At 33.9% G+C, this 19,873-nt stretch overlaps 2 protein-coding genes and 1 long non-coding RNA gene across 4 annotated transcripts in view; 2 read left to right on the plus strand and 1 right to left on the minus strand.

Annotated features, from left to right (window-relative positions):
* didum (dilute class unconventional myosin) overlaps nucleotides 1-19,873 on the plus strand; it is a 179,350-nt gene that overhangs the window by 128,107 nt on the left and 31,370 nt on the right. The window contains exons 51-53 of one of the 2 annotated variants that reach the window (XM_080169607.1): nucleotides 313-419; nucleotides 1,770-1,873; nucleotides 3,140-3,234. In XM_080169607.1, coding sequence (XP_080025733.1) covers nucleotides 313-419; nucleotides 1,770-1,873; nucleotides 3,140-3,234 — 306 coding nt within the window. Of the gene's footprint in view, nucleotides 1-308; nucleotides 420-1,769; nucleotides 1,874-3,139; nucleotides 3,235-19,873 lie in introns of both variants that reach the window. The other variant, XM_080169606.1, reaches the window with a different exon arrangement.
* LOC145325460 (uncharacterized) lies at nucleotides 8,538-11,636 on the minus strand. The gene is made up of 3 exons (XR_013881489.1): nucleotides 9,802-11,636; nucleotides 9,505-9,572; nucleotides 8,538-9,076 (listed from the first exon to the last, which is right to left on the minus strand). It is a non-coding gene; the product is annotated as an uncharacterized LOC145325460 (long non-coding RNA).
* LOC145325461 (uncharacterized) lies at nucleotides 17,486-18,874 on the plus strand. The gene is made up of 3 exons (XM_080168446.1): nucleotides 17,486-18,054; nucleotides 18,286-18,509; nucleotides 18,717-18,874. The coding sequence occupies exons 1-3, from the start codon at nucleotides 17,846-17,848 to the stop codon at nucleotides 18,857-18,859; spliced, it is 576 nt and encodes a 191-aa protein (XP_080024572.1). The 5' UTR covers nucleotides 17,486-17,845; the 3' UTR covers nucleotides 18,860-18,874.

The following is a 19,873-nucleotide window of genomic DNA, read 5'->3' on the forward strand; positions in this document are numbered from 1 at the left end:
GCTTATACCAAAAACCTTCCTTCATATCCATGTATGATCATTGGCTGCGCCCCTATAGGACTTTAGAGGCTGTTTGGAGAGGAGGGTAAAGTTTAAAATGAAAAAGTAAAAAAAAAGGTGTTACATTCCCCCATAAAAATAAACCTTTACAAGACATATGAGAAGCTACCTGTAACGGAGAACCATACGGTTCAATTATTAGCAAGATTCTTCGGTACCCACAGATAAACTGACATACAGAGACATCCTGTTACTTTTATATAAGAAATACTGTTGTCAACAATAAATATCATGGTTGAAATCCTGAACAGAGTGTTGCACTGCTTGAAACAATATTCCGGTGAAGAACAATTCCAACTCCACAGTTCTCCCAAACAGATTGAACATTGTCTCAGAAATTTTGACCTCACCGCGTACAGGTAAAAATCAATATATGTAAAGGGATAAGACAATTGGTGATAAAGGTTGTTAATAAAATATCTCGTTTAGGTATAAAGAAGCATTACAAAAGACTTGCATGCTTAATATATTGCTTTAAAGATATATGTATTAAGAGGCTAAATTGAATCAGCATCTTTATATAATTCTTGGGCTGTCTTTTACCAATTTTCACCTCTGAATGACTATTTCAGTTTTGAAAAAACTTAAATAATCATAATTTTGTAGTTCAATTATTTTAGTAAAAACTATATTTTATTCAGTTTTTGTCAAAAATATACTATAATTTAGATTTTTATCTAATAATATTTCATTATGTAGATAACAAGAATTTTTAGTAGCGAAGCTACTCTCTAATTTGAAGTGTCCGTCTGAAACGTTTTGGGGGAAACGTGATTTTCTCGGCTCCTATTCAAGATAGACGTTTGAAATTTTCAGAGATTAAATAAGTTAACATTCTTTATATTTTTACCAAGTTTCTCAAGATTCGTCAATTGATTGAGGTTCTAGATCGATTCCTACATTTTTAAGTTTTTATGATTTTCTCGACTCCTATGCAAGATAGACGGATGAAATTTTCAGGGATTAAATGGCTTTTCTGCACACTTCTATCAAGATTTCCTTATTGGTTGGGGTGCTAGTTCGATTCCTAGATTTTTTAAATTTTTTATGATTTTCTTTACTCCCATTCCAGATAGGAGGATTTTCTTGATGTCCATCCATCGGTTTTGAGCTTCGCTACTTATGGATGTTGTCATCCTTGTTTTTATTAATTTTAGAGAAATTTTCAAAATTAAATTTTATAATTTATTCTTTTTTTTTATTTTTAAATTTTGAAATTACTTTTTTTTTATTTTATGTGAATAAATGATGACCTATCGGTCCATCATTTATTCCCTCGGGTAAGAAATATTCATTCCTAAACAAAAAACTGGACAGGAATACCCCATTCCCATATAAACAATCCCTTAAATAGTGGATGTAAATATTCCTTTATTTCCCTGGTATCTCATTTATATCCCTGGTATGATTTTAGAAGATTTTTAATTTTTTTTGGAAGATTTTAGAATTTTTATTAAGTACTAAAAGAAAGAAAATTATTAAAACAGGGAAATAAATGAAATTTAAAAACCAAAATTAAACCACATTTTACTAGCATAAAAATGAGTTTTTGTTTAAATGAGAATGATATTCCTGTCCAGTTTTTTGTTTAGGAATGAATATGATGACCTATATAAATGATGACCTATCGGTAAGAAATATTCATTCCTAAACAAAAAACTGGACAGGAATACCCCATTTGTAGTTGAAACAAAATGTTATCTATGTAGACGTGTGTTGAGCGACATAGCAGTCTGGATTTATCAAGGAATCACTAAGCTAATGGAGGATGAGCTACATCCTTTGTTGGTTGCTGCTCTACTGGAACACGAAGGTATAAATAAATATACTAGAAACTGTTATTTGGCATTTTTCAGCTGCTATATTTGATGATTTTGAAACCGAAGAACATCTAGCATACAACTAACTTGGTCGGGCACTAAGAGGAAGTACTATTTATTTATACTAGCGGCTAGGGACACTAAACGTGGCAGGGGGAAGTCAACCCACATTTTCAATTTTAGTTTTAAAAAAAAGAAAAAGTAAAAACTTTTTTTGGGGGAGGATATTTTTTATTCCCCTAAAATAGTTAAAAAGCATCTATGGACCTTAATGAAGCTTCATTATAAAGGCGAACTATATCAGTTGGGTGATTAGCGAGATCCTTCGCTAAAAACAAAAAGGCTTACTATTTATGGATATATCTATCTATCTATCCTACCATCCTAGGTATTGGTGGTCTGTCTGGTGACTAAGAGGAAGTACTATCTATTTGATTATCTATCTATCTAAATATGTATCCTAGGTATTGGTGGTCTGTCTAATGACAAACACTTGGTGCTAAATGGAAGTACTATCTATCTAATTATTATCTATGTATCTATCCTAGGTATTGGTGGTCTGTCTGGTGACAAACCCAGGGCACTAAGAGGAAGTACTATCTATTCTATCTATTCTAGGTATTGGTGGTCTGTCTGGTGACAAACCCCGGGCACTAAGAGGAAGTAATATCTATCTATTTATATATCTATCTATCTATTCTAGGTATTTGTGGTCTGTCTGGTGACAAACCCCGGGCACTAAGAGGAAGTACTATCTATTCTATCTATTCTAGGTATTGGTGGTCTGTCTGGTGACAAACCCCGGGCACTAAGAGGAAGTAATATCTATCTATTTATATATCTATCTATCTATTCTAGGTATTTGTGGTCTGTCTGGTGACAAACCCCGGGCACTAAGAGGAAGTACTATCTTATATCTATTTATATATCTATCTATGTATCTATCCTAGGTATTGGTGGTCTGTCTGGTGACAAACCCCGGGCACTAAGAGGAAGTACTATCTATCTATTTATATATCTATCTATCTATTCTAGGTATTGGTGGTCTGTCTGGTGACAAACCCAGGGCACTAAGAGGAAGTAATATCTATCTATTTATTCTAGGTATTGGTGGTCTGTCTGGTGACAAACCCCGGGCACTAAGAGGAAGTACTATCTATTCTATCTATTCTAGGTATTGGTGGTCTGTCTGGTGACAAACCCCGGGCACTAAGAGGAAGTACTATCTATCTATTTATATATCTATCTCTCTATTCTAGGTATTGGTGGTCTGTCTGGTGACAAACCCCGGGCCTTAAGAGGAAGAACAGGTTCAACAGGCAACGAACTGGAGAACGAATACTTGGATCCAAAGGTGTGTACTTTTTGGTTGTTGGATGATTAGTTGACTGCTCTGGTAGTTTCTTTTTTGTGAACATGTAATTTACACAAATTTTATTTTTAATTTATGGATGATTCACCAGATTTGCATGTTCTCTACTAAAGTGATACTCTCAGATGGCTAAAATTACGATTACTCCATTTTAGACCATACTCCCTCCCCTCCTAATTGATGAACGAACTGACCATTAAATTAGGTCAATATTAGCAACCTAAATTGATGACAAATTTTCTCTTGTCATTCTATCCACGTATTCTACGTATTTTGAACATTAACTGCTTTTCAAAGCTTTGAAATAAACGTAAAAAGATTGTAGGAAAGCTAATATAGTGCGTGACATTTGATATGCAAACAAACATATTTAATAAATTAAATTAAAGTGCACCATAATTGATTTAATTAAAAGCTTTCATCTCCCTAATTTAATGTAAATTAAAACTTTGAAAATATTAATACTTTATTTCTCAAGAGATTTGAGATGTTATTAATGAAATTTTAAAGCAAAGTTATTTCATTACTTTATATAAAAAGCAAGGAAAAATATTTTTAAAAAAATTTGCATTATATAAATCCATCCAACCCATCAATTAGCTGTTTCAACTACTTGCGGCTTTGGGATCATTCATATTTCGAGGTCAATTGTAGCAATGGATAATATATAGCATACATGGATATTGTGAGAGGTTTTCGCATGACCTGATAAACTATTTCTATCAGCAGGCTAATATAACGATACCCCCCACCATCCAATATTGCATTACCCTACACCCGACCCTAACCACGGAGGAACGTATTGACGCAATATCTACATATTCTATTTCCATAATTTTAGCAGTGGGCGGATTGGGTGTGGCTTTTACGGCTAAAGATTTAGTAAGATGTGTAAATCAATCGCGGCTAAACGCGGCTAGGAATCTCTGTTGTCTGTAATTTGTCGCGATTACGGATAAATCTATTCTTGTAAATTTCATAAAAGCTCGCGTCCGCAAAATGTGCAGTATTCAATTCCACTTCAAATTAGGTTTTTAATTATTATTTAAAATACGCGTGATCTTATTTCACATTTGTAGAATTATATATTTTGCAGGGATAAGACAATTGGCGTTTAAGTGACTAAAAAATTAAACCTTTTGTAGATTAAATTATTGCCTTTAAAGTTTGGACACTGCTAGACAGTTTAGGGATAGGTTGGTTTTGTAATCTTATATAAGGTTATTTCTCAGAAAGACTAACAAGACGTTTTCCTGAGAAAGTAGAATCACCTGATAAAGCCCTATTAAAAGCAAATATAAACAAGATGACAACATCCATAAAAGCGAAGCTCTGAAATGGGAGGACAGACGAATATAAACATTTGTAGAGTGTCAGAACTGAATAACAAAAATTTGTTGTCCAAAAAGTAAAATATCATCATCCTTTTATATAAAGTAGTAAGCGTTTTTTGTCTGTACTGAAGGATCTCGCAATAGCTGAACCGATTTTGTTCTCCTTTACAGTGAAGCTTCTTATAGGTCCTAGGAAGGTTTTAAACTATTTTGGGAGAGGGTGTCTTCACCCCCCTCCCCCCAAAAATATCTTTTTTTATCTTTTTGAAACTCAAATGGTGCTTGCTTACATGTGAAGACCGGAGCACCGAAACCCCCCCCCCCCCCCCCGCTTAGTTTTGACAAAAATCAAAAATAAGGGGGGGGTAGTTTTTTAACCCCCCGCTTAGTTTTGACAAAAATCAAAAATAAGGGGGGGGGTAGTTTTTAACCCCCCCCCTTAATTTTGAAGAAAATCAAAAATAAGGGGGGGGGGTAGTTTTTTCACTGTACAACACGCCAGAAAGTTTGCGCAAAATTAAAACCTTTTACTGGCCCCCCTCCTCCTTATTTCATTTTCTGTTCAGGGATACATCAATTACTAAAATCAGTCAATAAATAAGGAAATTATGCCCCAAAACATGAATATCCCTGTAATAAGGTTTCCCCTCTGGTATACTGAATTTTCTTGATTTACCTCACTCAACTTTCTGGCGTGTTGTACAGTGAAAAAACTACCCCCCCCTTATTTTTGATTTTCTTCTAAATTAAGGGGGGGGGGGTTAAGTCTTTGCCTTGCTGAGCTTTTTTCCTCCTTGCCGTTTTCCAGACATTAAAAAACTACCCCCCCCCCCCCCTTATTTTTGATTTTTGTCAAAACTAAGCGGGGGGGGGGGGGGGGGGGGGTTTCGGTGCTCCAGTCTACCACATGTAAGCAAGTACCACTCAAATTTTAAATCGGATGAGGTCGACTTTTCCTCCTCCTACCTTAAGTAAAGTGCCCTTTAGATGCTTCTAGGGGCGTAGCCGCTAGTGTTTTAAATAGACGTACGGACTTTCTGGTAACGATTTATAAACTTTCGATTGTGACGTAACACGTATCGCATCCGTTCGTTGTAGGTTCGAATCTCGGCATTACACCACCTCATTACAAAAGACGTTAAAAATGGTTTGTACTACTGCTATGTCAGGTGCGGGACATAAATGTAAGAGCAGGGGCAATGCCTTGGCCTAAAGCATGCACAACCTAATGTTTCAGTAATGACTTCGAGACAAAGATCATTCAATAAAAGGGTTGGTTGTCGAAGGACATTTGACTATACAACCATGCACATCATTAAGCAAGATTTGGTTCAGTAATATACTAAATTAAGATCTCGTGGTGTATCCCGTCTCAAAGGTTATCCGAGGCTCAGGCTATTTATCAACGATTGTAGAAAAATATCCCAGGTTCTACGAAATACCATAAAAAAAGAGTCGTTTTACCAGAAAAGTGGTAAAGCTGGTCAACCTGGTATAATATACCAGTTTCGTGGTAAATTTTACCAGCAAAAATTTTAGCCAAAAAATTAGTCAAATTTTACCATTTTTTTTGTAAAATTTGACGAAACAAAAAAACCCGTTTTTTGTGTTTTAAATAAAAAACAGCTCTTCATAATCAGTTGTAGTACTTTAAAATAATGACTTTTATACAATGAAGCCTAAATTTAAATTTTTTTTTTTTTTTTCAATTTTACCACTTTTGGAAGTTTTACCAAAAATGTGGTCAATTTTACAACTCTATTTTTCAGGTTAAGTCCGAATTTTCGGACTTAGACAAAAAAACACAATTTGGTCAATTTTTACCAAAAAGTTGGTAAAATTTGACAAGGTATTTTTTTAGGCTAAGTCCAGATTTTTGGACTTTGCCAAAAAAAATGAACTTGGTAAAATTTGACCAACTTTTTGGTAAAAATTGACAAGGTAAATTTTTAGGCTAAGTCCAAATTTTTGGACTTTGCCAAAAAAAAAAACTTTGTAAAATTTGACCAACTTTTTGGTAAAAATTGACAAGGTAAATTTTTAGGCTAAGTCCAAATTTTTGGACTTTGCCAAAAAAAAAAACTTGGTAAAATTTGACCAAGTTTTTGGTAAAAATTGACAAGGTAAATTTTTAGGCTAAGTCCAAATTTTTGGACTTTGCCAAAAAAAAAAACTTGGTAAAATTTGACCAACTTTTTGGTAAAAATTGACAAGGTAAATTTTTAGGCTAAGTCCAGATTTTTGGACTCTGCCAAAAAAAAAAACTTGGTAAAATTTGACCAACTTTTTGGTAAAAATTGACAAGGTAAATTTTTAGGCTAAGTCCAGATTTTTCCAAACAAACATCCTTCTACTTAATGATAAAAATCGCAAATAAAATATAATGAGGAAATATTCAGACCTAATACTTTCCAAACAAACATCCTTTTACTCAGCACTATTTGCTTTCGTTATATGGAATATGAAATTAATAAAATATGATGATAATGATTTTATTTAGAATTTATTTCATATTATAACATAACAGGTCATATAGATATTATCCAGGTCAATACTGAAACTACAAAAGATTGGCATCCAAGATAACAACAGTCTAGTACTGATGCCTAAATGTCGATTGATAACAGTGCCACCTGGAGAGGGAAATTGTAATGCTGCTTTTATGGAGATTAATGTACTGAAGAACAATCAGGCAAGTCTCCTACCTGGAGGTACTCTGACTATTTGGCTGGAAGTTATAAAACCTGGACCTGAAAGTGCAGTATCCTGTCTCTCTGGTGACCTGGAGAATTGTTTTGAGGATCCAGAGTTTACTGATTGTTTGATAGAAACTAGTACCTCCAAATTAAAAGTGCACAAGTTTATACTTGCCTCAAGATCTCCAGTATTTAAGGTAGGTTTTTCCATTCTTACTTGTTAATTAAATTCTTGTCAATATTTTTAGGTAAATTTTTAGGCTAAGTCCAGATTTTTCCAAACAAACATCCTTCTACTTAATGATAAAAATCGCAAATAAAATATAATGATGATAATGATTTTATTTAGAATTTATTTCATATTATAACATAACAGGTCATATAGATATTATCCAGGTCAATACTGAAACTACAAAACTTACTAGTATCGTTTCTGTAAATAACATTTTTTAGAATTTTAGCTTGTGGAATGTTTGGAGCTCTCGAGTAGAACTTAATTAATAAACACCGATTGGGCGAATTGTAATCAATACGCTTTATATGTTAAAGTCAATATTTTTTAGAATTTTAGCTTGTGGAATGTTAGGTGTCAACATTGTCGTCATAATAAACACTGATTGTAATCAATACGCTTTATTTAAGTTAATTTTAACTGACTAACAGAATATTCTCTGTTCAACATTGATCGTCATAATAAAACTTATTAGTATCGTTCTGTAAATTATTTGTTAATTTTAACTGACTAACATATTTTCTCGGTTCAACATTGTCGTCATAATAAATAATGAAATTTTTTGTATAATCTCTGACTGTTACAATGGAGATGGAACTCTAGTTGTTCTCCATGGAACTGCAAAGCTCCACACTTCAAAACTGGTTCAACTCCAAAATCCTGAAAAAGAATATTCATTTTTAAATTAAGCAATTAAAGGATTAACAAATCAAAAAGGCCTTACAAAAAGGAAAGTTAACGGTTTTGGGAAAATTTCATGGAGAAAGTAGATACAGCTTGTGTACGTGCCTGCTTATTAGAGAAAGTTTAATTCAGTTATCAATACATAACCAGACTGAGAGAAACTAAGAATGTCTTATAACGGGAATTTGGAGTTATGGTATGAATTAAATAGTCGTATGTTATTTTTAAGAGAGAGTCTACAGATTAGAGCCAGAACTGACAATGTCGAGATCCAGAGGGAGGTTTGTAAGAGGTTATATCAACATGGATGGATTACTACACATCTTAATCGCTGCCGTCCTTCCCCTCTGCTGCCCGCCGCTGCCCAGGCTGCCGAACTGGCAGCTGTTCTTCACGAAGTAAACATGCACGAGGATGAATGTAATGCTGTTTAGATTTTAATAATATCCTGAATGTACTGTTTCAATAATATAAAGTAGTAAAATCTAATTTTAAATAGCTACCTATCTAGTACATTATTTTTATGTATTAACTTTTGTCTAACCAGTTTAATATCTATCTAATAAATTTAATAATAGCTTAATTGTTAATATAATTTAGTATACAGTTTCATAAAGGTAGTTCGATGTGTGTCTGTGTATATTAACTTCATATTTGTTATGCTTGTATACATGGAAACTACCTTTTGGGGCCGAGGTGTTGCCGTAGTTGCGTGTAGGATTATTCCAACTATCTTTTATTACAAATAATTAAACACTTACTTTTAACGGATGAATTTCTGACGGCAACAGCTTCATGTTGGTCCAAGAAATGTTCCACGGTCGAATTGCGGTCAGCTTATAATCGGAGAATAAACCCAGCTGTGTGCGAAGCTAAACCTGAAAAAGAATATTAATTGAAATATAATTTATATATATTTTTAATATTATTTTACATAAAACACATCTTATAATATCTTTCTATTAAGGGTATAAAAATTCGTTACGCTTAAAACAATCATAAACCTTAAAGGGCGAATATAGGTTGGATATAATATGAGCTTATTTCAAAGGTGCTATTATATAGATTATAATAAATAATTTAAAGATAATGACATATCTAATTGTATTAGTCTGTTTACAGCTTATAAAACCTGTCTAACTCAAGATAATATTATGTAATTAGTGTGGTTCCCTAAGAACTCAAACACTCTACCATCACACAAGGCTTCGTAGCAAGGTTGAATTAAAAAGGCTTCGTTAAAGGATAGTCTTAATAACATGGCCTAAAATATCCATGTTCTTATTAAAATTATTTTAACACTTACTTCTATGTAAACCATTCACTAATTGCAGCGCCCATATATTTTCTCACGAATCTGATTCCTGGTTAAGTCTGAAAAACAATATTAATTGAAATATAATTTGTTAATATTTCTATTATTATTTATATATATTAATAGTAGAATACTTTAAATATTAAGAATAGGATAAAAAGTCGTTCTTATATCATATATCAAAAAGGTTTAAAAAATTATAAAACAAACAGTTTATCGAAGCAGCTTAAAACCATGCGTAAGGTCCTAAATTATATTGATTTTTTATTACATTATTTAAACACTTACTTCTATCTCGCCAATCTTTAATTGCAGCGCCCAAATAGTTATTTCTGATGAATCAGTGTTGCTGAACCTGAAAAACAATATTCAATTTAAATATAATTTATTAATATTTCTTTTACATTCATATATATTAAACCCGGATTATTTAATATTAAGAATAGGATAAAAAGTGTTTCTTAGATCAAATCAAAAAGGCTTAAAAAAGGCTTAAAACAATTATCCTATTATATAAATATATTAATATTGTTCTCTTTTACAACGAAGCTTTTTATTTTTTTTAATCTATAGCTGAAACTCAAATTAAAAATAGGATGAGGCCTCGACTTTTCTCTTCCTACTTTAAGTGCCCCTAGAGGCTTCTAAGGGGCATAGCCGCTAGTAAAACTTAAACCGTTAATCGAAGGCAGCCTAAAACCGTACGCTCAAGGTCCTATATTATTAATGTTTTTATATTAAAATTATTTAAACACTTACTTTTACGCAAACCACTCTTTGATTGCAGGGTCCATATACTAACAGCCAAGACTGAAGGTGGACACGTACTTTTTTAAACTTCTGACTATCATCTCTTTGATTGCAGGGTCCATATATCAACACTAACAGCCAAGACTGGTAGACAAGTACTTTTTTAAACTTCTGAATATATAGCTCTCTAGGCGTTCTTAACTGACATTCATATAAATCTTGTGACATGGACCATCTCCTGTCAATCATACTTTATAACACGTATTTTCTCTAAGAGACTTGAACTATAACACTCATTGTTTACAATAGTTTTCAATCGGTATAGCGGCATTCATGCACATGCTCTGTACAGGTATACAACTTTATATTGAAAAATATTTCTTTTATATCCATTGCAATATATTTTTTTATATTTTATCGATGATATTTCATTTAAGTCATTGCAAAAATATATTACATTCACATTAAAAAAAATTTACATTAATTTAACTTTCGTAACCCTGTTTTCAGATGATAAAATCAACGTGCTGGACAAAGTTGCCAAACTTTAAAAAACACCTTATGTATATAATATCATTTTAATATTTTACCGGTTAATTAATTAAAACTGCATAACTTATATAATTCATGAAATGTTATTATTCGTTGCAATTTTACGATTAAAAATATAACTGTCTTGCAAAGTGTTTTGCCACCTATTCAATCTGTATGTTGGCAACCGTAACTTTCCATCGGCGCAATAATTCAACTGGACTATATGACTACGGTGCATTTTTGTATTTTAGTAATCATTTTTAGTGAAATTACAGTGAATTTTGAAGTTAATATGTATCATTCTGTTTTATAATTCAAATTTTATCATTAATTATTGAAAATTCTTTCTAAAATATTCTTCGTATTCGTTTTTTCTCCCATTTTTGGGACTCTTTTTAGCTTACGTAATATACAGGACTTTTTTAAATGTAAAATTAATAAATATATGTCTTGCACCGTAGTATAAACGGATTGTCGCAAATATAGGAGTACAATTATAAGAATGAAACTACTTTTTTGGCCCAGAGGTGCCGGAGGCACTGGCTAAAAATAACTGTTTTTAATCTTATGCTTTTAGATTTTTATATTCGTAGAAAACCATGCATATAATACGATATGCTAGTTACCTAGTTTTTTTGCGTATGAATGAGAACACCTGTTCCTATCCACCGGATTCGAATGAATACGAGCTATTTTTATTTTGTAATTTTTTATTTCTTAAATATTCTACCTTTTCAGATAGTTCTGAATAACAGGCTATTCAAGTCAATCACCTGGGTACGCGTACATCATAATAACAGGTATGGGTGTATATTAGCTGTATAAGATTTATTTTTTTTCTCCTGTTACAAAATTTGTTTTAAATAAATAGGGGGGGGGGGGGGAAGTTTTGACACATTTGCGTAAACAGGGAGTATAGGCTTTATCTTTGGACTGAGAGTATAGGTTATTAGGGATAAAATCATTCTTATATGATGAATTTTCCCAAGTTTTAATATTTTTTGGATAGGCCTCCAGGTTCCGGAGCTCCAGGCCTTCCCCCCCCCCCCCCTTGTTTAAGGACAAATAAAATACCGGAAAGTTAAAAAACATTAATCACACCCCTCCCAAAAATAAACAAGACAAACAAAATAATCATTCCTCAAATTAGGATGGATCCATACCAATACCACGAGCTGCATGACAGATGGGACGCCCTCATGGTTAGGATGTTGAGACTCTTCTCCAAGTTAAATATTCGAGTTCAAGAAGAATCATGTGGCATTGATGACGCTGCTGAAATAGTAAAACTGTTATACCATCACGGTTGGGTAGAGACACAATTAAAGAAGAATGAACCTATGCCCGAGAATCTCTACGAGAACGAGAGACCCCGCCTGGATGATACCGAGAGATATGTCATTGACCATGAAGCCGACTGTGCACCTTTCCTCACCAACGTCAGCCCTTTTTTCTAAATAAAACCCAGAGTAACAAGGTAAAAACTACGAAATTATTGCAGGGGTGTATATTCTGCTCCGGGGGGGGGGGGGAGGGGAGGGGGAAAAAAGAAATAAGTGGATCAATGATGGAAGTTGCTTCAAATCACCTGCTCTTGTTCATGGCTAGTTGTCTTTTGTAGCAGGGGAAAAAATTGTTTTTAACCAAAAAATGTTTCAGAATTCTTTGAGTTTTTTCATTAAAAAACGCTTTAGTTTTCTCATTTTTAATTCAATGTTCTTTCCTTTCAGGGAAGAGAAAGGAGAAGCTAGGAGAAGCCGAGCTCGCCGCCGGCGATTTCATCCAGCCTCCGGATATCCATGCTGAAAGCGAATTTTAATTGTAATTTGTGGCGTTATCCTCTTAGAAAATTTTGTTTGTATTATTTAACTCCCCATCCCCCCCCCCCAAACTAAATTGCTGGGTTAGGTTAGGCTAGGTTAAGTTATACGGCTAGGTAGAGGCCAGGCGCCGTTTTTCTAGGGGGGGGGGGGGTATTTCCTAAGAGGATAACATCATTTTGTTCTTTCAGAACATTTACGTTAACCTCTCTTTGATTGCAGCGCCCATATATTTTAGAATTAAGTACCCATGGTGACAGTGATCGAGCCCCACTGGTCGTGCAGATATATAATTTCCTGCATATAAACATTAATAAACATTATTTACCCCTAAAGCCGACGATTACGTATGCACGTGTACAGTTTTTTAAGCTTCTGGCTATAGCTCTCTAGGAGATCTTAATTGATATGTTTTATTTTTTGTTTTTGTTTTTTGATATTTTTGTTATGTTGTTTTATATTATTTATTATTATTTATTTTATAGCAAATTAACAAATTTTCTGGGTTCAACATTGTTGTTATAATAAAACTCCATGCAACTGCAGAATTCTGCAAAAGTCACGACCAGTGGGGCTCGATTATATATGCGTTCGTCGGCTTTTCAGGGAAGGCAGGAAATTTATATAGGTATTATCCAGGTCAGGACTGGAACAAACAAAATTTTATGTATATATTGTATATAGTTATTTTTTTCAAAGTAAAAAAATGTCAGACCAACGCTGGATGACGTATGTATAATTGGATCACAATTTTGATAGGTAAGTTTAATTAATTTTATAGACAATCAAAGAATAAATAAGGGTATTTTCTTATGTTTGTAACTCTAACTCTTTATTTTGTGAGTTCCTTTGACATTTAATTTTGGTTTGAAAAAGTGTCACTCCCCCCCCCCCCCCCTTTTTTGCTTTCTCCTTCTTTCGTTATATGTAAACAAGTAATAACCTTATTATTATAACCAGGGGTGTATATTCTGCACAAGATTTATTTTTTTTCCCCTGCTACAAAATTTTTTATTTTTTTTCCCCCCTAGATTTTTCTGAAAAAGTAGGGGGGGAAATAGAAAAATATTTAAAGAACTCTATATTTCATTTATTTTATCCCTCCTACCACACATTTTTTTAGTTTTTTTAACCAAGGAGGGGGGCAAAATGGAAAAAATGTTTTCAGTTTCTTAATTTTTACATTTTTTTTTCCTCCAACCACTTATTTTTTATTCCCCCCCCCCCCCCCCTGAGCAGGGGATCCCATGCAGAATATACATCCCTGATTATAACATATACTTCTTATTTCAGGAGTTACCTATACACCCCTGTTAGACGTTATTGAAATGGGAGACAATTTGATTGGTACACTCTCTAAAGCTCTACTGAAGCGTATAAGAAGTGGAGATAAGACGAAAAATGTACAGGTGACTTTTTACAACTAATTATTTCTACATATTTAAGATGAGACCTTACTTTTTATTACTGTACTTAAAGTATAATCTATGCTCGACTTTAATTTCTATTTTTCACTTGCAGTCAGCGCACTATAAACATGCTTGCTCTTACACCAGTATAGTCATATGTACTGTAATCAATTGACACGTGTAGCTTGCCCAAATAACGATCCATAACAACTCCCCTATATTATTTTAAATAAGTAATTCACTAATTATGTAATCTTTTTCCAGTTGCAGCATAAACTGAGGTCCATAAGAAAACTCTTCTGTAAGGTAACGAGAACCAGAAAATGGCGCATGCAGAAACATCAACAAAGTGAAGACAGTCAGCCATTACTAGAAGAAGAACAGCAGGAGGATTTGATGGATGTGGAATATGAGAACGAAACTGCATCGTCAAAAGGTAACCTACAATATCTGTAATATAAAGTAGAACGATGTCGGTCTGTCTGTTTGTTGTTTGTTTGTCCAAATTCCCACAAACATTGTCTCCCAATTTTTGTTTTTTATTTTCCTTTCAATCTAAATTTCAAACAATTGGTTTGATCAAACGTTAGTTAAGTTTGTCTCAAGATATCCTTGTTCCAGGGGTGTATATTCTACATGGGATCCCTTAACCTAACCCACCTTCACCCACTCTCTACATTTATCTACTTTTTCTGGAATTTTTAATTTTTTAACTTTCTAATTTGACTAGTTTTTCTTTACGGCATTATCCTTATACTAAAGTAACAGGATGTCTGTGTGTCTGTTCAAAAGGATCTTGCTAACCGCTGAACCGATTGGGTTCTCCTTTACAGGGTACCTTCACATAGGTCCCGGGAAGGTTTATAACTATAAAACACCATGTTTAACATTGTATTTTTTTAGGTAAAGTTTGTACAGGCTGCAATACCAACTTCACAAAGGAAACCGAAAGTATATGTTATCAATGCTACGCAAACCAAGTTTTGGAGCGATTAAATAACAATCCTGAAGAAACAAACTACATTAATATTGTTGTAGACAATATTAACAACAATAATACCAACGATAATAATGATGCAGACAATGACAGCATTCAAGATGCCGAGGACTGGGACCACGTCGAATTGTTTGATATACCTGAAGATTATTTTGACCCAGATGATGACGATGACCCTGATGACGAACCTGATGGCGAACCTGATGGCGATCATGACGGGGATCGCTTCAAACATCTTACAGAACTTGAGAAAGAAATTGTTAATGATTTCAGAAGCGTTTGTGTTCTAGACAACCCCCATCTCTCACAACAAAGTTAGAATCATCCTGGCGATTCTGAAACGCTCGTGTATTTTCAAATTTCCGTCATATAATACATTATTCAAACCCAAATACAAAGTTGAAATCAAAGAAAACAAATATAATCCTACAAATGCTCCTGGTTCACTGATTGAGTGCAGGTATGTTTATATACGATTTAGATTGCGTAGCATTTCTATAATCATTACCAGAATTTCCGTACGCCATTTTAAACATGTCGATTTTTCTCCTTTTTTAACACAAACTTTCAAGTGTTCTAATTATCAGTTTGATCATTCTTTGGTATATTGCTTCCTGCGACAACTTGAGAACAATATTATAAGCGAAGCCACTCTATAATTAATTCCTTAAAATTTAAGTATGTGCATAAACCTTATCCTTCTTGAAGTATTTTTTTTAACAAATTTACTTACATTCAATTTTGGTTCGACTTTAATATTTTTAAATTCAGTTCAGATACTTCACAATTGTTAATGTCCGTTTGTCGTACCGTTACAGTGCTTTGGTTTTTATGGATGTTGTCACCCTTGTTCCATTACTTTTCATCGTAATATTATTTGGAGCCCGATGGTGCAAAATTTCTTTGAATTGTGCAAGTTTTAGTTAAAAATATATTTCTTTTTCCAGATTCCCTACCTATGAGATCCTCCAAGACGCCATCACAGACTTTAAACGGTTGAATGGACAACAGGCCGTTGATGATCATATAACTTTTGACATCTCGGGCGACGGAGTGAAAGCAGCTCAGGGATCTCATATCTCCTATTATACTGTCTGGATTAGGTAAGTAATTAATATATTGTGGATTTGAAAGGGTTGGGTTGGGATAAAGTTCTTTTCATATACAGCATGACCCTCGAAAAAATATTTTTTAGGATTGGCAGCCTATATTTCAAAGGATATCAAAATATTTGTTTTACATCAATTGACAGCCCAGATTTTTAAAGCCAAAGTTTAGGAAACCATTCAATAAACAAATAAGAAAGAAAACTAAGTTTACAATTGATACTTTTTTCTATTGCATACATATATAAAAATCTGTCTTACTGTATACCAGGACTTAATTAATACCATAAGTAAACCTAGTTTTTACCACTTTTACGGTAAAATTTTACCAGCCTTTACGTTTTATAAATCAGTGACTACAATTTTAAGTCTAAGGTATTAAATGCTATTATTATTAATTCTTCTTTATTATTTCAGGTTATTCTTCAACAAGGATTTCAGTGTTATATTGCCAGTCAGCATATTTGAGAAGAAGAGGAGGCGTCCCTACAGTTACAACTTTCTGGATAATGTTACCCGATTCATCAACAAACTAATTCAAGAAGGATTACCTGGACATACCTTTCAATGTAGAACCATCATCCACGATGCCGTTGCCAGAGCCGATGTATTCGGCATTCTTGGCCATGGATCAAAAAATGGATGCCCACACTGTGACCTTCCAGGGATGGCTTTTTCACAGACTTATCTCCGTCAAAAGAACTTGGTATTGTTCGAATCAATGAATGTATTTTACCCCAGTGACAGTCAAAATATGGGTACGCCGAGGTCTGACGAGAAATTCCGCAAGTTAGAGGAAAATAATCAGAACATGAAAACCAGTTTTTCTGAGCTTGACCCGAGCTTGGATTTAATACAAGATACCCCCAGTGATCCGATGCACGCGTTGCACCTGGGCTATGTAAAGAAAGTGATGACGTACCTGAAGAAAGGACGTAATAGTTATCCAGAATTGGAAGAAGAAGACTTAGTTCAAATGGAGAGAATTACAGGGATGTACTGCATTTGACTAAAGAAATGACGCGTAAAATAGGTGTTTTCTTCGCGCATTTCTCGGCACTGCGATAAAATTCTGCATTTTTAGATTTATGTCTATTACACATTATTTGTACGCCTTGTTATGCCGCTTAAAAGAGTGTTAGTTTGAAAAGTTTAAAGAACTTAAATTTTGAAAATTTTCTCCTTATCACCCATATTTTACCATGAACTGCAGTAACTCCAATTATAGATGAAATCAACAGTCAATTGAAGCTTGTTGGCGATTTTGATCGCGTTCCCCGTACGTCCATCATGCGCCTGACAGAGAAGAAGCTAGCCCTCAATTTGAAAAGTTCTGAATTCAAAGTACTGGGCTTTTACCATATGATATTTTATGCAGAGGTAGGTTTTTACCATATTATAATCTTTTTAGAATTTAAAGCTTATTTCAGTTTCATTATATTGTATAGCAATAACATTCTTTTTAAATTTGCGCACGTGTGCTATATTATATATATATTTCTATTGAGGAGGGTGGACTTCCAATAAGTATATAGGGCGAAGCCCCTAGAGGCTAGGGGCGAAAGAGCTAGTTTTACCTTAAATTATTACAATGTTTTTTTTTTCCAGTTGGCAAATCTTAAAGATGAACAACGTCTGATATGCAAGTTTTTATTCCACATATTGCGCAGTCTCGAAGAGCATATAACAACTGAACGTGTGGCTGAGCTCAAGACCATGATAATGGTCCTGAACTCAAAATTGGCGGAGATGTACGGCGAATCGTGCTTGAGTTACAATACTCACATGCTTTACCATATGCCGGAACATGTCCGCCGATTTGGACCATCCATGGCGTTCAGTTGTTATGCTTTCGAAAGTGCCAATCATGTGATATCAACTTACATCCGAGGATATAATTTTGGCCTTAAAGAGGTTTCAAACAGGTAATACTATTTTTTTTTAGTTGAGTTCCTTTGACTTTTAGTTTTGGTTTCAAGAAGTGTCACTTCTCCCCCCCCCCCCCCCCCACTCTTTACAAATTTTAATGTAATTTTTAAAAATGTAACATAACTTTCTTTCCGTGTATTGCTGATCAAACACTTAAGCTATAACGATTTCACCAGCAACATACCTTTCCGTTTAACAGCCATTAATGACATAAATGACATATTTAGATTGTTGATATTTCACACAGTGAAACCGTACATAAATGAAAAGCTGGCTGTCAGGGGAAAAAGGAATGCCAACAAACGAAAGTTCGAAAGTAATCAATTCTATACAGACTGCCAAGACCTCTACTTTGTCCCAGACTGCCGTCGTGATAAAACAGTATGGTTGGTCCACAAAGTGAGGACATTTTTTCCGGCATACACCTTTCCTGAAGATTCCAGAATAATAGGTAGGGGTGTATATTTTGCACATGATTAATTGTTGTATAGAAATATTTCATGAACTATACATTTCATCTAATTCCTTTTTAACCTACCACAATTTATTTGTAATTCTCTTATCATGCCAGGAGGAGAGTGTGGTAAAGGGGGGGTCTAGGAAATATGAATTAAGTTTTATGGTTTTAAACACTGAAAATATACACCCCTGGTATTAGGAGTAGGCAAGACTGACGATCCCGAAGACTATAGCCATCCTCCAACACAACTAGCCTCCAACCTACTGAAGTACAGAGTAGCACATATCTCCGTACACCTGTTGCATCAAGATGTCTCCATCGTAATTCCTATCGGAATTTAATTTTGTACATTGAAAGCAGAGAAAGGAAGGGGGGGGAAATGACACTTTTTGAAACCAAAACTAAAAGTTCCATATTGTACCCTTATAAAACAACTGCCATGCAAAATGACAGATCTGTAACTGTTTCTTTAGTTCAGTTCCTTTGACTTTTAGTTTTGGTTTCAAAAAGTGTCACTTCCCCCCCCCCCCCTTTTGTTATAATATGTATGTAAAATGTTGTAAAATTCAACTGAAGGCCCTTCCCTCTTTATTTGGAATTTATGTGAAATGTACTTTAAAATATTTTTTTCATTAAAATTATTTTTTATAGCTAATTTTAAAAAAGGCATGTCAACTTAATTTAGCAAAACCCTACCTTTTTGGCCATCGATGGGTATGAAGTTAAAGTGTTATAAGTCTAGTCTGTAATTTGAAAGAGTACATGTTTGCAATTTAATTTAATTTTACATAAAATTTTAATTTCTGTCTACACATTTCAGATTTAAAACTATGCAAATTGCCCATGCCAACGACCTGGATACAACAGCGTAATTCTGACTGGCAATTGACCAAGCTAGATCCCAAAATGACGAGGACTGGAAAGAGTGCTAGTTCTGTAAAGGTAAAAATTATATTTAAGGCCTAATTTACTATTGTACAAATTGCTGCTACCCTTCGCTCTTAAAACTTATAAATTCGCATGTTACCGGATCGAAAGGAAAACCTTATCGGTTCATGCTTAACAGACCACAAAAGATTATTGACCAAGTATAATTATTTATTAATTTTCCACAGTGTGTTTAACATTTGATATTAGTAATTAAAATTCTAGGGGCGTAGCCACTGCTATCTAATATCTTATTATGCATTGTAAATACAACAATTATTTCTTGCTTTAGAACAACAAGCCTACTGGAGGTGGCAAACCTAATGGAAGTGTCAGAGGTGGAATTGCCAAAGCTGCAAGTGCCAAACCTGGAACCAACAAATCTACTGGAGGTGGCAAAGGTACAACAGCAAAGGTAGAATTTTAAG

Source organism: Acartia tonsa, chromosome 8 (assembly GCF_053477335.1).
Source record: "Acartia tonsa isolate MP-2025a chromosome 8, ASM5347733v1, whole genome shotgun sequence".
In the NCBI taxonomy this organism is placed as follows: Eukaryota; Metazoa; Arthropoda; class Copepoda; order Calanoida; family Acartiidae; genus Acartia; species Acartia tonsa.

Coding starts and splice junctions, on each gene's coding strand:
- LOC145325461 (XM_080168446.1), top strand. CDS start 17,846: ATGATAATGGTCCTGAACTCAAAATTGGCGGAGATGTACGGCGAATCG. Junction 18,055..18,285: donor CTTAAAGAGGTTTCAAACAG/GTAATACTATTT, acceptor TGACATATTTAG/ATTGTTGATATTTCACACAG. Junction 18,510..18,716: donor TGAAGATTCCAGAATAATAG/GTAGGGGTGTAT, acceptor CCCTGGTATTAG/GAGTAGGCAAGACTGACGAT.